At 37.7% G+C, this 13,810-nt stretch overlaps 1 protein-coding gene across 1 annotated transcript in view; it reads right to left on the reverse strand.

Annotated features, from left to right (window-relative positions):
- The window catches only part of LOC113226523 (Down syndrome cell adhesion molecule-like protein Dscam2), a 104,714-nt gene that overhangs the window by 50,575 nt on the left and 40,329 nt on the right, over window positions 1-13,810 (reverse strand). Inside the window, exon 4 of the mRNA XM_026459171.1 lies at window positions 7,161-7,252. Coding sequence (XP_026314956.1) covers window positions 7,161-7,242 — 82 coding nt within the window. The 5' untranslated portion in view covers window positions 7,243-7,252. The remainder of the gene's footprint in view (window positions 1-7,160; window positions 7,253-13,810) is intronic.

The following is a 13,810-nucleotide window of genomic DNA, read 5'->3' on the forward strand; positions in this document are numbered from 1 at the left end:
AAATTCGTCACTAAGATTCGAGTCGTCTTGCTTGGTGCTTCATCGCCAAAAGCAGTTTGAAGCAGAGCGAAGTTCCGCTGAGCTGTTAAATTACACTTAAAGCCGTAGAAAATCATACTAAGAAAATGTTTACGAGTTAAATCCATGGTGTAGACAACCAATTTTTCAAATGACGCCACAATGTAAGAACAAGTGACAGTCAGACGAAATAAACTGTATTCTACAGCCAAAGAGTTCCGTTTTCAAATGTTGTAATTACTTTTTAAATATTGTTTATGTAAGTGGCCAGTTCCGGAAACTTACAGTGCGACATACGTACTATTTTCGTTATAAATTAAAATCAGTCTCACTCTTAGCTAGCTTCCATTGTATTCTTTAACATTTTCATAGCCGTTCAGGTACTTACTGTGGGTAATGCCGCCGATATTAATAGAATCTTTGTGCTGCAGAAACGTGCGGTTAGTGCAATTTACAATCTAGGCCCCAGAGTGTCTTTGAGAGTTAAGTATAAAGAGATTAACATTGTTACACTGGCGTCACAGTACATTAATGAAAATGTAATTTATGTTAAGAAGAATAGTATTTTTTTAATGAAAAATAGTTACAGATATAACATTAATACGAGGAATAAAAATCAACAGTCAGTTCTTGACAGTCGTCTTCACAAAGTTACAAATGCATTTCAGGGGCAATGTATACACTTCTACTAAAAGATTCCGGTTGATATTCAAAATTTGCCACTCACGACGCTTAGAATAAAAACTTTACATTAACGGTCATAAAAAAAAGTTTAACTCTGGCAGGTTGAATTGATCTATCATAATTAAAATAAATGTTGTAAATGATACTTAAATGTATTCAAATGTATATTTATAAAGAGCAACCCCTAGAGTTTCTTTATCTCTCTTCTCAGGGGAATTTGCCTTAGTAGTAGAGTTTATAATCAATATAACGATTCCAAGTGTAAAATGCTAACCCATGAAATAAATATATTTTGAATTTTACCATATTTTTTATTTTTTTGTTTTAAAATACCATGATTTTATCCGGATAAAGCAATGGTACTCTCCGCGGTTTAGAAACCGTTTCAATAGTTATCCGTAAATTTTTGTAAACATACACAACACACGTGTGAAATTTACGGTCACAATATCAATGCATCATGGAGATATTATCTAACTTCAGTAGTTTGCAGGGAAGTCCGTAATTCTTTGCTCCCGCGGCAACCGTTTTATTTACGACCTGTCCTGTTATGAAGCCCGGGTTATATTTCTAGAGCTGCCGCCGCATTTATAGTGCCTACAATATTTACTTCACCTTTCATAATGTTATGCTTGTACATAAATACTGCATGGGTTATCTAACAGTGAGAGTTCGTACCCTTGGTAATAACGTCAATAATAACACACACACACACACTCATAGCCCCCGTACTAGGGAAACCCTGTATCGCGGGTGCCATGGATATACACATAGACAACCACAAATTACACCCAAACTCACGAGATAAATAAATGTAGGCAATACAAATATTTCTCCCAGCTCAGAAATCAAACTCGGGACTTCTGCCTGGTAGAACAGAATGGTAACCGTTCGGCCACGGTGGCAGTTGGTATAATAGAGCTTCATGTCACCATACATCAAAAATGCTTCATATGAAAGTCATAAAAATAACACGAATATGTACTCGTATATCGTCGTCTTAGAGTGAACAACCTCGTATGTGATTTCTATGTAATTATTCAGTACGAAGTTAAAAATGTGGTGTAAAATCATTGACTTACAAATAAATGGACGACGGGTCTAATACAAAAACCACGAAAAAATGTCCCAAGTCAACCTATTGAAACGTAGTGACATGTAAAAGAATATGAAAAAGCTAAAGCGTTAGATTTAAATTGTAATGTCATCGCAGTACTGTCTAATTTTGCTTGCTTCGCTGTCAATCGAACAAACGAAGACTAAAGCATGAATGACGCTCTGTATACGATTTTAACGCCCTATAAGTTCGGACACTTTTTAGCGCGGACCCGACGTCCACATAATTGTAAGTCAATGTGTAAAATGTAGTAAACGCAATAATGTTTGTAGTTTAGCATTTTAATTATTAAAAGTATGCCTCTTTCAGATACTACATTACTTTAATAATATAATTGAGCAGGAAAATTATAAGTTTTTGTTCAACAAAAATCATTAAAAACGAACTATGTGAGAACGTGTATGCTAGGTGTTCACTATAAGGCAACAACGATATGTGAAATATTATAACTTTCCTATTTAAGCAAGTAAAAGTTGTGAAAGTTGTAGACTAATTTATTTCGTAGAAACTTTAAACCTCTCTCCTGAAAACTTGTAATTTTGCAGATGTGGCCTTTATTACCCAGGAGAGCGAATTCATTTTTGCATAAAATTCGTGTAACCTGACAGGAACGCAAAAGCAAGCGCTCTTGGTCCCCTTGACCACGCTTGTGACGTGACGTCACCAAGCTTTACAATAGTAATGTGATAACATGGCTTACCACTTTTTCAAAGAACGTTTATTGAAAAACATTAAGTAATCAGTTTTTTTTTCCAAAATGTCACGTTGGACGCTGCGACGTAAAATAATTTAAAATGACGTAGATGTAAAATTTAATTTAAAGCTAGGAAATGAAACTATTTTTCCGGATTTAAATCGCGTATATTTGTTTTTTCAAACAAACCGACGTTTCGGGCCCTTTACAGGTCCCATGGTCACGGTTGACTGAGGTGGTACAGTCTTCAACCAGTTACATAACTGGAAAAAACAAATATACGTGATTTCAATCCGGAAAAATAGTTTCATTTCCTATGTGTAACAATCGCGAAAACCTAAGAACTTAATTTAAAGCTTTCAAAATTTATAGCTTTAGTTAAGTTTTGTAATCTTCAAAAATAACATCCCTTTGTAATTGACTTTTAGTATGAAACTTCTATAGACAAACCATATAAAAAAGAACAACTTCAAAATGCACGCTAGTTAAGAAAACGGATAAACTTTTTTCAATTTTCTAAAACGTTCATGGTTCTTTGTATTTAGGTTTAAGAATTTATCTAGGGACGAGGAGATAAGGTATGAACACAAGTTAATGTATGATGAGATCACAAGGCTTCTTAAAAAAATTAAAAAATTAAAAACATTTTAGTATGGTTGTCCACAACTATACTAAAATGTTTTTAATTTTTTTTCAGGTAAACAAGGTACATTACATAACACAAGTAGTACGTATAAAACACATTTTATTATTCTTTCACCGGATTTTACTATTTTTGGAGATACATTTACTTCGGGGCAAAACTTAAGAACAGTTACACATGGCGACCTTTAGTAGCGATACAAACGCGCGTTTGTGACATGTGCGATTGCATCGCGACACTTGCTATTTACAGGCGGTTGCATCGATGCAAACGCACGATTGCACCGATGCAGTCGCTTATATTCAGTCATTAAGAACATGCATCGCAATTGTATCGCTGCCTAAGTCGCGCGTGTGTATAAATAAAGGTGGACGATTAGCAACTGAGTCGTCACTGAATCGCAACAGACGCGCTACTAAACGTCGACGTGTGTAACCGCTCTAATACATGGGTTTAGGTGATTTTCTCAAAACTTCCATGCCATATTTCCATCTATTGTGAATTTCCTTTCTTTGATAAAGGGATATTGAGGGCACAAAGAAAAATAGGATTATTCCGGATATCGTAAAAATAAATAGTTCTTTTGTATACGATACACACTTATCTCACGCGACCAAATTCCCATTTACACGTGATTCAGTGGAATCAGAAATATTCTTTGCACCCTGATATAATTCATTTTGGTTTCGCGTTCTAGAATTGTATTGTTGTCATGATGAATTGCCTCATTTCTCGGGTCTCCCATCAAGTCGTTTCGAGGTATAAGTATTATTTTTATTACATATTCTGCAAGAGCCACCTTATAAAAATAGTTTTTCGAAGTTTGTGTACAGGGTAAACCAGTGAAAGAATTGTTCCAAACCGTACAGAATTTGATCGAAACAAAAATTTTACTGCGCCGCACATTTCTTCATAGACGGGTTAGTTACGAAAGCTACAGCCGAAGGACTTAAAAAAAACCAGAATACTTTTTACTAAATGTAAGAAGTCAAAGGTTTGACAAAAAGTAAAGGAATATAAAATATCTCTAAAACTAAAACGAGATGCGACCATGTTCGATGTTGGAACATGGAACAATGGAAAGTGTTTTCATTCCCACGGAGTCGCGCTGTGCTGGTCTCACCATCGCATGTTGCGCTGACCATGCGCCTCGTGCCTTTAACCCTTAATTCACTTCCTGAGTCCCACGGACTCACAACGAAATTTCAAACCGCCCTAGTTTAATTGTTTTAGCAGATGGTTTTCCCCTTACCTCAGTACCTTCATGCAGTGACGCGAGCGACGCGGTGCCGAGAGGACGTGCGCGCGCGCTTCGTATTTGGTGAGTTATTACGTCGAGTGAGTCCCAGGGACTCATACTAGTGAATTGTGTTATATTTTTATTTATTTATTAAATATTACAATTGTTGATTTTTCACCTATATTTATTGATTATATTTATGCACGCTTTATTTTTTTTTTGTTGTAGAATTTTAAAATGGCTCAACAATGTAATTGGATCAATGTCAATGAAGACGGAGCAGATTCCATTCTAGAAGCTTGGCTCCAAGAGGATTTGGATGATAAGTATAATGACAGGGACAGTCAACAAGCTCCTGGCCCGTCAAGCAGTCGCTCACACGTAAATGAAGATTTACAAACTTCAGATATTGAGGATGGTGAGTACCTTCTCAGCGATCACGACACTAACTCAAGCTTCTCTGAATCGTCTTCAAATGAGAGTGACTTACCACTGTCAGAGCTAGTTTCTCACAGGTCACGGAATGATGCACCAGCTCAAGATAATTCATCATATATGAGTGATAATGACCAATCTATACCTGAACAAACAAACCAAAACTATTGCCATGGAAAAGATCGAACGAAGTGGTCACGATTACCTCCAACTCGAAACGTTCGTACTGCAGCACATAACATAATACAAGTTCCTAGAGTTAGACCTCTAGCTGAAGGACCTCTTTCTCCAATTGATGCATTTCAGTTATTGTTCGATCAGAGAATGCTGAATATCATTTTGACTTGGATAAACAAAAAACTTGATGAATTTCAAACGAAATATCCAAAAGATTCTGCTTTCAGACAGACTAATCCTATCGAATTGAAAGGTTTTCTATCTTTGCTGATTTATTCCGCTATTTTCAAGTCAAATAGAGAAAGCGTTTTATCACTATTTGCAACAGATGGAACTGGACGAGAAATATTCAGAGCATCAATGTCGAAAAACAGATTTTTGGCATTGCTCTTAGCTCTTCGGTTTGATGACGCTTCTGACCGTGATATTCGAAGAGAAGTTGATCCTGCTTGTCTCATTACAGAAATATTACAAATGTTTATAGAAAACAGTCAAAATAATAATTCAATGGGTAGTAATGCTACGGTTGACGAAATGCTCATAGAATTTAGAGGACGATCCAGATTTAAAATGTACATGCCCAATAAGCCTGGAAAGTATGGTTTGAAGATGCAGTGCTTAGTGGGTTCTAAGACCTTTTATATTTTTATATTTAAAGGTTCTGACGGATTCGGTTTGACTGACGAGGAGAAAAAGAAATCAGTACCAACGCAAGCTACCCTCCGCTTGTGTAAGCCCATTTTCAATACGAACATCAATGTGACTACGGACAACTGGTACTCTTCGATGGAGCTACTAAAAGAGTTGAAGGCAAGAGGCTTGACAACAGTGGGTACACTGAAAAAAAAACAAGAGGGTTATACCAAAAGAATTTCTCCCACACAAAGACCGGCCCGTGGAATCTTCTCTATTCGGATTTACGAAAGAATCTACTCTTGTTAGCTATGTTCCAAAGAAAAATCGATCTGTGGTACTGTACTCTTCTATGCACCATGACGACGAAATTGATGTAAATACTGGAAAACCTGCAATAATTATAACTCCACCAAGGCAGGTGTTGATGTGGTTGACCAAAAGTGCTCTGTTTACTCGTGTAGTAGACGAACCTCCCGTTGGCCTATGGCTGTGTTTTTTAGAATCATTGACATGGCATGTTCTAATGCTCAAGTTATTTATGAAAGCCAAAGAGGGGTACCAAATATTAGAAGATTAGAATTCCTAAAAGGTATTGCAGAAAAACTAAACGAAAGTAATTTGATGACACGTTTACATAGTACACGTTGGCCACGTCAAGTTCGCTGTTCGATTTCATCTATCTTGCAAAAAGACATTCCTGAAGATATGTGTCATCCTGAAACTGATGTCAAGTTAGCTAGGCATGAGAGGAAGTACTGTTATTTATGCCATTACAAAAAGAGAACAAAGACTGCATACTTATGCGCGAAATGTATAAAGCCAATTGTGTAATGTGTAAAGCCTATTGCACGTTTTTTTTGTATGGGGCCATAGATTTAAGGTTTTCTATTTTTATGTTGTACCCTTAAAGAGGTTTAAAGGTGTTAAGTTTTTTTTATTTTTCTAATTATTTGTAAGACTTAAAACAGTTTAAATATTTGATTATTTTTTGAGACTGATATTTGTACTTTTCTATTGTTTAAGAGGATCTCACGAGTTTGTTCCCATTTTGTTATTTTTATTTTATTATTAGCTAAGTACCTAAGAAGATTATAAAACTGAATTGTAACCAAAGTTGTTTTATTTGAAAAAAATCGCGCTTACAAAATATGTGAGTCCCTGGGACTCATAGAAGGTATTTACTTAAGTATATTTCTAGTGAATTGAGGGTTAATGTGTTGCAATCCACGCTTCGAAGTAATGTTGCAACCGCTTTGAATCCTTGTGCTTAAACCAAATTACGGGTGGCGCGTTACGTAACTGGTTCATAATTATGTACGAGCCAGCTTTTTGTTTTGATTTTCATTTTGAACTTTATGTTTACCTCCACATACACATAACTTTTTTTCATTTATTACGAACATGTCGCTATACATTAAGCTACACACAATTTGTACAAATTAAACAGAAATAAAGAAAAAATTAATAAAAAGTACTTGACTTTGAGAACGGAAAATACATAATTGTTTATACGAACCTCTTTGGCGGTTAGGTTCGGTATTCTGGGAAATAACGCAGCCCAACGTAGCAGCTTTTGCTCTGCCAGTTACAAACTCCATATGGTTGTTTCTGCGAACAAGTTACAATTTTATAATAGGTACCAGAATTTTCTACAAAACTTAACAATGACAATATTTCTACGCGTCGTATAAAATAACACTTATTTTATACTTTAAATATTATGATTTTTATATTTTTAGTGCGTTCTTTTTGTAATTCATAAGAAATACATTGATAAATTAATGCAAGAAATATTTTGTCTCAAAATGAAGAACAAACTATTTGTCAACAGACAGTGCACAGTTTTTGCAGGACAATTTTAGTAGCAGCAGAGCTTTGTGTAACAGTTCGTCCAGGTGTGTACTACCACCTAACCTATTTTTGCCGCCAAGCAGTAATGTGAGCATTACTGCGTTCCAGCTTTGAAAGACAAGGGTCTTGGTGAAATTACAGGCACATGGGACTTGTCAATTGTAGTCCCAGTGTGGCAGGCGCAGTGGCAATGTTCCTCCATTTTTGCGATTTAAAACACTGAGTGGCACTGCGACTGCTATGGACAGGCATGCCGCTTAACACCATCCCGTTCCATTCGACCTGTCACTTAGTAATCACAAAAAAAAGACAGGTAATAGAAAATTTAGTAGATAGAACGATTAGTTATTTATACCACCATTCAGCGATATTACTCACGTCGTGCAAGCATCGTAAACTTCTAAATAAACCTGCACAAATATACCAGGCAAGCATCAAAAATATATTGCTCGGTATACATTGTGCGGGACGTAAACATGCCAATGGAGGAAATTGAATGATTTAAGTGGCTTCGTTTCGAGGCTCCAACAAAAAGGAAGTTCAATTCATTAATTGGTGACAATAAAAAGGGTGTGTAATTAGGCCCTTTTTGTTTGATATCCTCTACGAACGCGGCGTAGCGCCCCCGCGTCGTGGCGCCCCCAAACCAATTACGCCCCACGGGTACAAATAATAAACTCAAGTTTTCTTTGAGGTTTCTTTTTGCTCAAAATTGCCGTTAATTGCATACGTGTACAGTCATGTGCGTATGAGGAAAACGTTTGTAAAGAACACCACAAATAGAATCTCGAGAGTGGAAATTTCTAAGTTCAATATAATAAAATGTATAAAATTCTGAATGATATTTATGCTACGACGATCAAGGAAAAATCGAGATGTTATGGTTTTGCTCATATAGTACTTATATATTCGTACTGAACGAAATTATGTTTAATTTTGCCAATATAATGCTTAAATACTTGAAAAAGCGGCAATTTTCATGAATTTCGTGACGTATTTTAATTTAAAGCGAATTTCGATTGGAGAGAGTACGAAATGTAATTGGAGCGAAGCGAAAATATTCCACTGTTCAAAATGGTTGTCGAAGTCAATTTATCCCGGTGCTGACCAGAAATCGATTTCCCTATGTCCAAAATTTAATTACAGGGTTGTTAATAACTTGATTACTGGTTTTCCATAGCAAATAAATATTGAAATAAGCCTCTATTTCTAATAACCTACACAGATACGTAAACAAAATTGAAAATTTTTTCCATAAATAAAAACTCGTATTGAAGTCGCAAAGACAGCCAGTCTACATCTACAATCTGTATCCATCCCAACTTGTTGTCACCGTCCTTCTCGAATAGATCCTGGAATAATGTTCACAACGATTCTCTTGGGCGCCGCGCTGCACGAACGTGTGTGTTGTGTTGGATATAAGGGATACAAGCAACCGGCATGCGGTAACTATGCAGTATTTTACAGGATGTATCACGGAGAATGTGCGATGGAATTACACGATTTAATTCCGTCTTCCCCTTTCCATCACCGGGGGACTAGGCGTAGGCTTGGGTTGGGTTCCATGCATGCGGGACCGATGGAAAGGGGGCTTAGCGAATCCCCCCTATGGAGCTCGTACCACAGGGGCGAACCGTCCTGTCCTCATACAGTGGGTGAGCCGGTTTCACGAGTGCGGTGCTGCGGATGACACCGCGCAGCACACCCTAGAGGTGCACACTATGACGGGGACAATAGGGCAGGACCTCTCGCTGCCGGGCGTGGTTGCCGGCATGCTCGGTAGCGAGGAGTCCTGGGAGGTGGTGGCCTCGTTTTGCGAAAAGGTTATGTCGCAAAAGGAGGACGCGGCAGACGCGCACCCGCTTCGGCGCTGACGCATGGGGAGAAGGCAAACGCAGACTACTTAGACAAACTAGTAGCAAATATATTATTTTCATGCGAATTGCGACTGTGTCCGGTTGCCGCAACCGAAGAGTGTGTCGATATCATTTCAATTGTATGAAAATGGATTTGTCTACCGACCCGACAGATAGGGTTTTCCGGAGAAACTACGTACTAGACCAGGTCACAGCGGGCGTCCGAGCCAAGCCCTCCTCCAGTGATACGCCTTCGCGGGCGTCTCTGGTGGACCGGGACTTGGGTATGGACTCGCTAGGGTTTGTGGTTAGCTACAGAGACGGACATGTTTGTCTGCCCTGGCATTTGAGAACTGGAGAGACACCGTTCATTCGGCGTTGGGAAGTGAGCGTGCCTTACAGCTACGCCAGCAAAGAAAAGATTTGGTAGTTGGTTTAGACTCGACGGCTAAGCGGTGGCAATCGTTAGTCGTGAAGAGCGCGACGGGAAGTGAGCGTGCCTGCAGCTCCGGTACCTATCTAGAAAATAGGGAGGGTGCTGTACGTGCAACCGGGGCGGCTTACCTAAGCCACTAGCCTTACAGAGAACCATATGAAGTCCATGCAAACGGGCTGATCTGAGGTTAGGACCTGACTTAGATGGCCCCTGAGAGGGGTCGCATACACAGGCCATAGTGCCCTTTCCACATAACCAAGAGATTGATAGGGAGGGGCATTATAAACAAAACTTATGTAGTAAGATATGGGACTGCATGGAAATGGAATATTCGCTTCTAGTTGCTGGTTGCTTGTATCCAATATAAGACACGTTTGCGCGGCACCTTATGACATAATATCGTCTTTACTTGCTTGCATTCAACATTGAAAAAAAAAAGATAAAACAGCAGGAACACCACCATCGTCACATCACGCAGTGAATTATAATAGAAAAAGACGTTAACTCCACGTAAACACGTAAACGCACGTACAGCAAAGACGTGCAAGAATTTCCAAAACCTTATCCATATTAGAGAGCAAATTTGTTACGTAAGATAAATAAGAACCATTGTACCATTTGCTATTGCAAAGTTTTTTTTAAGGAATAGTAAAACATATATTTGACATTATTTTATAGCGCCACCTGTAAGATATCTAAGAATGGTTGAGTGAAGAAAAAACTACGGCAAAAAGCTGTCAAAAGCAAAGGGGAAATTAGTAAGGTCTGGTGACTCGATCTGTAGCATACAAAATCTTTAATAATGAAAACATCAAACTAGGTTTAATGTAGTAACCTATTTTTATGAAATAATCAACAATTTCACTTAATAAAAATAAATATGACTTGTCGTGGTAGAATATTTGATTATTGATGATAGTTTTGAGCTCACTGTACAGATTATTCTGCGTCCCGCAGTGAAAATCAACTAAACTACGCAAATACTTATGATTTATGGGTATATTTTGCTATTGCATTTTGTGTGTGTACTCTTTATATTGAATTACTACTTACGTAATCTTTGCAATATATGCATACAGTTATAAGTGCGAAAACTTTTTACTATTTTTAATAATGCTTATTTTACTTTTTTTTTAAAGATTTTTTTTAAATCTTTTTCTTGTTTTGCAAGCAACAGGACGAACAAGTCGTGCTCCTGGTGGTAAGCGACACGCCTATCCATAACAGTTGCAATGCCACTCAGAGCTATAAATTGAAAAGATCTCGTGCACTGCCACTGCGCCCGACACCCTGAGACATAAGTTGGCAAATCCCATGTACCTGCAATTTCACCAGCACCCGGTGTGTGTGTGTGTACAGTAATGCTCATATTACCGCTTGGCGGCAGAAAAAGGTAAGCTGGCAGTACTTCCCCTGGACGAACTCTTTCATAAGGAGCTCTACTGCTATTTAACGCGATGGAAAGCGACTGAATGAATGAATATGAATTCGATGAGTAGCTTGCACACTTAAATAATGCTTTTCCACTCTCGCCTTGATAATGCCCAAGTTATATCATTCAGGGAACAAGTCTGCAGGCAGTGACTTAATACTATATAATTACAAACCTTACGTAAATATACTTGGTCGTCCCGTCACTTGACATCATAAAAATATAGTTCCATGTAATTTTTAAACATATGGAATATTTGAAAAAATATTGAAAATAAATGAATTATAAAGTGAAAACGAAACGTAACAAATTTGCTTGTTCATGTGAAAATCCCAGTCGGATTGTGTAACAGCACCTGGGCGTTTTGTAATGCAGCATATTTTACAATTCCTCTGCGTCATGGACATGGTCTCGCAATATACATTAAAGAAGTTTCGGAACAGTAACGAAGGTTTTAAGGCAAACAGTGTTCGGAGTTTTAAATTGTCATCTTTTGCACGGAAATTACAAATAAAACTTTTTTACTTTGCGGTTCTTCAAACTTAGGTTTAGTGCATTGATAATGTATTTCTCTTAGAGAGGCCTTATGTCGTATGCTTAAACTTCTTCATTAGGCATTTTAGGACAGCTAAACTTGACTGATTACTGTATTGTAACTGTGTTCATGTTGCAGTTGTTTGTGATGTAGACAGACGTGTTACTCTCCGTTAAGTGCGATTCTGTCTAAAAGAGAGAGAGTGAACAAATTATATATAATCCCATGGGATTTTGTACAAATTGCTACAGCAGATTCAATCGGAGATACTATCCATCCCTCTGTTGTACCGGGATTTTTTTTATTCCTTTCTGTCTGTAACAAACAATATTTGTATTGCAGTTATTGCCAGTCTGCATACCATATGCTAGTAACTATTTCCTTAACTTATTACTACCAAGTAATAATGTGAGCATTACTGCGTTCCAGTTTTGAAGGGTTAAGGGTGGGTGAAATTACAGGCACGTGGGACTTATCAACTTAAGTCTCAGGGTGACGGGCGCAGTGCCCATCAGATCTTTGCGATTTAATGCTCTGAGTCGCACTGCAACTATCATGGACAGGCGTGTCGCTTATCATATTACCATCAGGCGCAGGACTTGTTCTTCCCGATACTTCATAAAAAAAATGAAAAAGGTCTGTTCACTATATGACAATAATTTGTCTAACATTGTGCGATAAATAAACCTCTTATTCCAACATTTAATATAATTGATGCGGTGGTGAGCATTAAGTAACTTAGGATAAAGTGTTTTTTACCTAAGTGCCATGTCTGACACTTTAATAATATCAATGGCCCTAGTGCCTACAGCATTAAAACGCGTCGACAACTTCGCTCCATCCATTATCAGTAAATAAAAGTTCTTGTTGATGGAAAGCGGAAGGGTGGCTGTTTGTTTGCTTGATAGCATTTCGAGTACTTAGACACTCTTGATTGTATGTTGGTTTTTTCTTTTTGAATTAATTTAAGTCTAATATTTATATATATATTTATATATATATATATATGTATATAAATACATTCATCTCATCTGATGGAAACGATGAGGTCGACAGTGGAGAATGTACACCTAAATAATGCATATTCACTCTCTGCTTGAAATGGCGTTCAGGGAATCAGTTTCCAGAAAAGGACTTCCACATCATAGCCGTTCGCCACATACGTGACCCTGGGACCTTTAAAGGGCCTTAAACGTGTTGTCAAAAAACAAATATACGCGATTTAGACTTATGTGACAGGCGCAGCGGCAGTGCACCTCAGATCTTTGGGATTTAAAGCTCAGAGTGGCACTGTAACTGTAATGAACAGGCGTGTAACTTACCATCAGGCGCACGACTTGTTCGTCCCGTCACCTGATATTATAAATAGTCATTTGTTATGCAAGGCTGCAAAGTTGTTGTTTGACGTGAGTGCTTGTATTGGAACCTAAGTAAGCGAAGGAGGCAAAAATTGAATCCCGAGCGTAGCGAGGGCTTCAAGTCACGAGACGCAAAACAACTTTGCTGCCGAGCGAAACACACAACTTTTCACCTCACTATAGCGACAAAAATGGTAGATGAAACAAGAACAGTTGAACTATAACAAATCAGTTTTTTATCATCGCTAGACTCAGACTCGCTCATATTTTGTTTCTATTCAATTTATTACAGTACAATTCCTTCCAAAGTATTGAAATTGAAGTGGTTAAAACGGAAATTTGAAAAAAATAAGTTTAGTTTTAGGTGCGTTCTGAATTTACACCACATACGTTTTGTTTTTCTTTGTATTGTAATTTTATGCGATTAGCACTTAGAGGATGGAAAAAAATGGTGTACCACAGTCCATCGTGAGGTTCGAATTTCAAAAACCTTTTCCACGCTAGCGTGCGAAAAATGCTTTTGCGCGCAGATTTCTAATGAGAAAGAAAGCCTTTTCGAGCTAGTGAGGTGCAAAAAACATTTAGATCCGAAAAAAATGTTTCATTTCCAATGTGTATCAATCAATCAATCGAAATTCTAAAAATTTATTTGGAAATAATAGGGGTTAAAGTATGAAATTGCCGATTTGTACTGAAAA

This window comes from Hyposmocoma kahamanoa, unplaced genomic scaffold (genome assembly GCF_003589595.1).
Source record: "Hyposmocoma kahamanoa isolate Upper Pololo Valley unplaced genomic scaffold, ASM358959v1 192, whole genome shotgun sequence".
NCBI lineage: Eukaryota > Metazoa > Arthropoda > Insecta > Lepidoptera > Cosmopterigidae > Hyposmocoma > Hyposmocoma kahamanoa.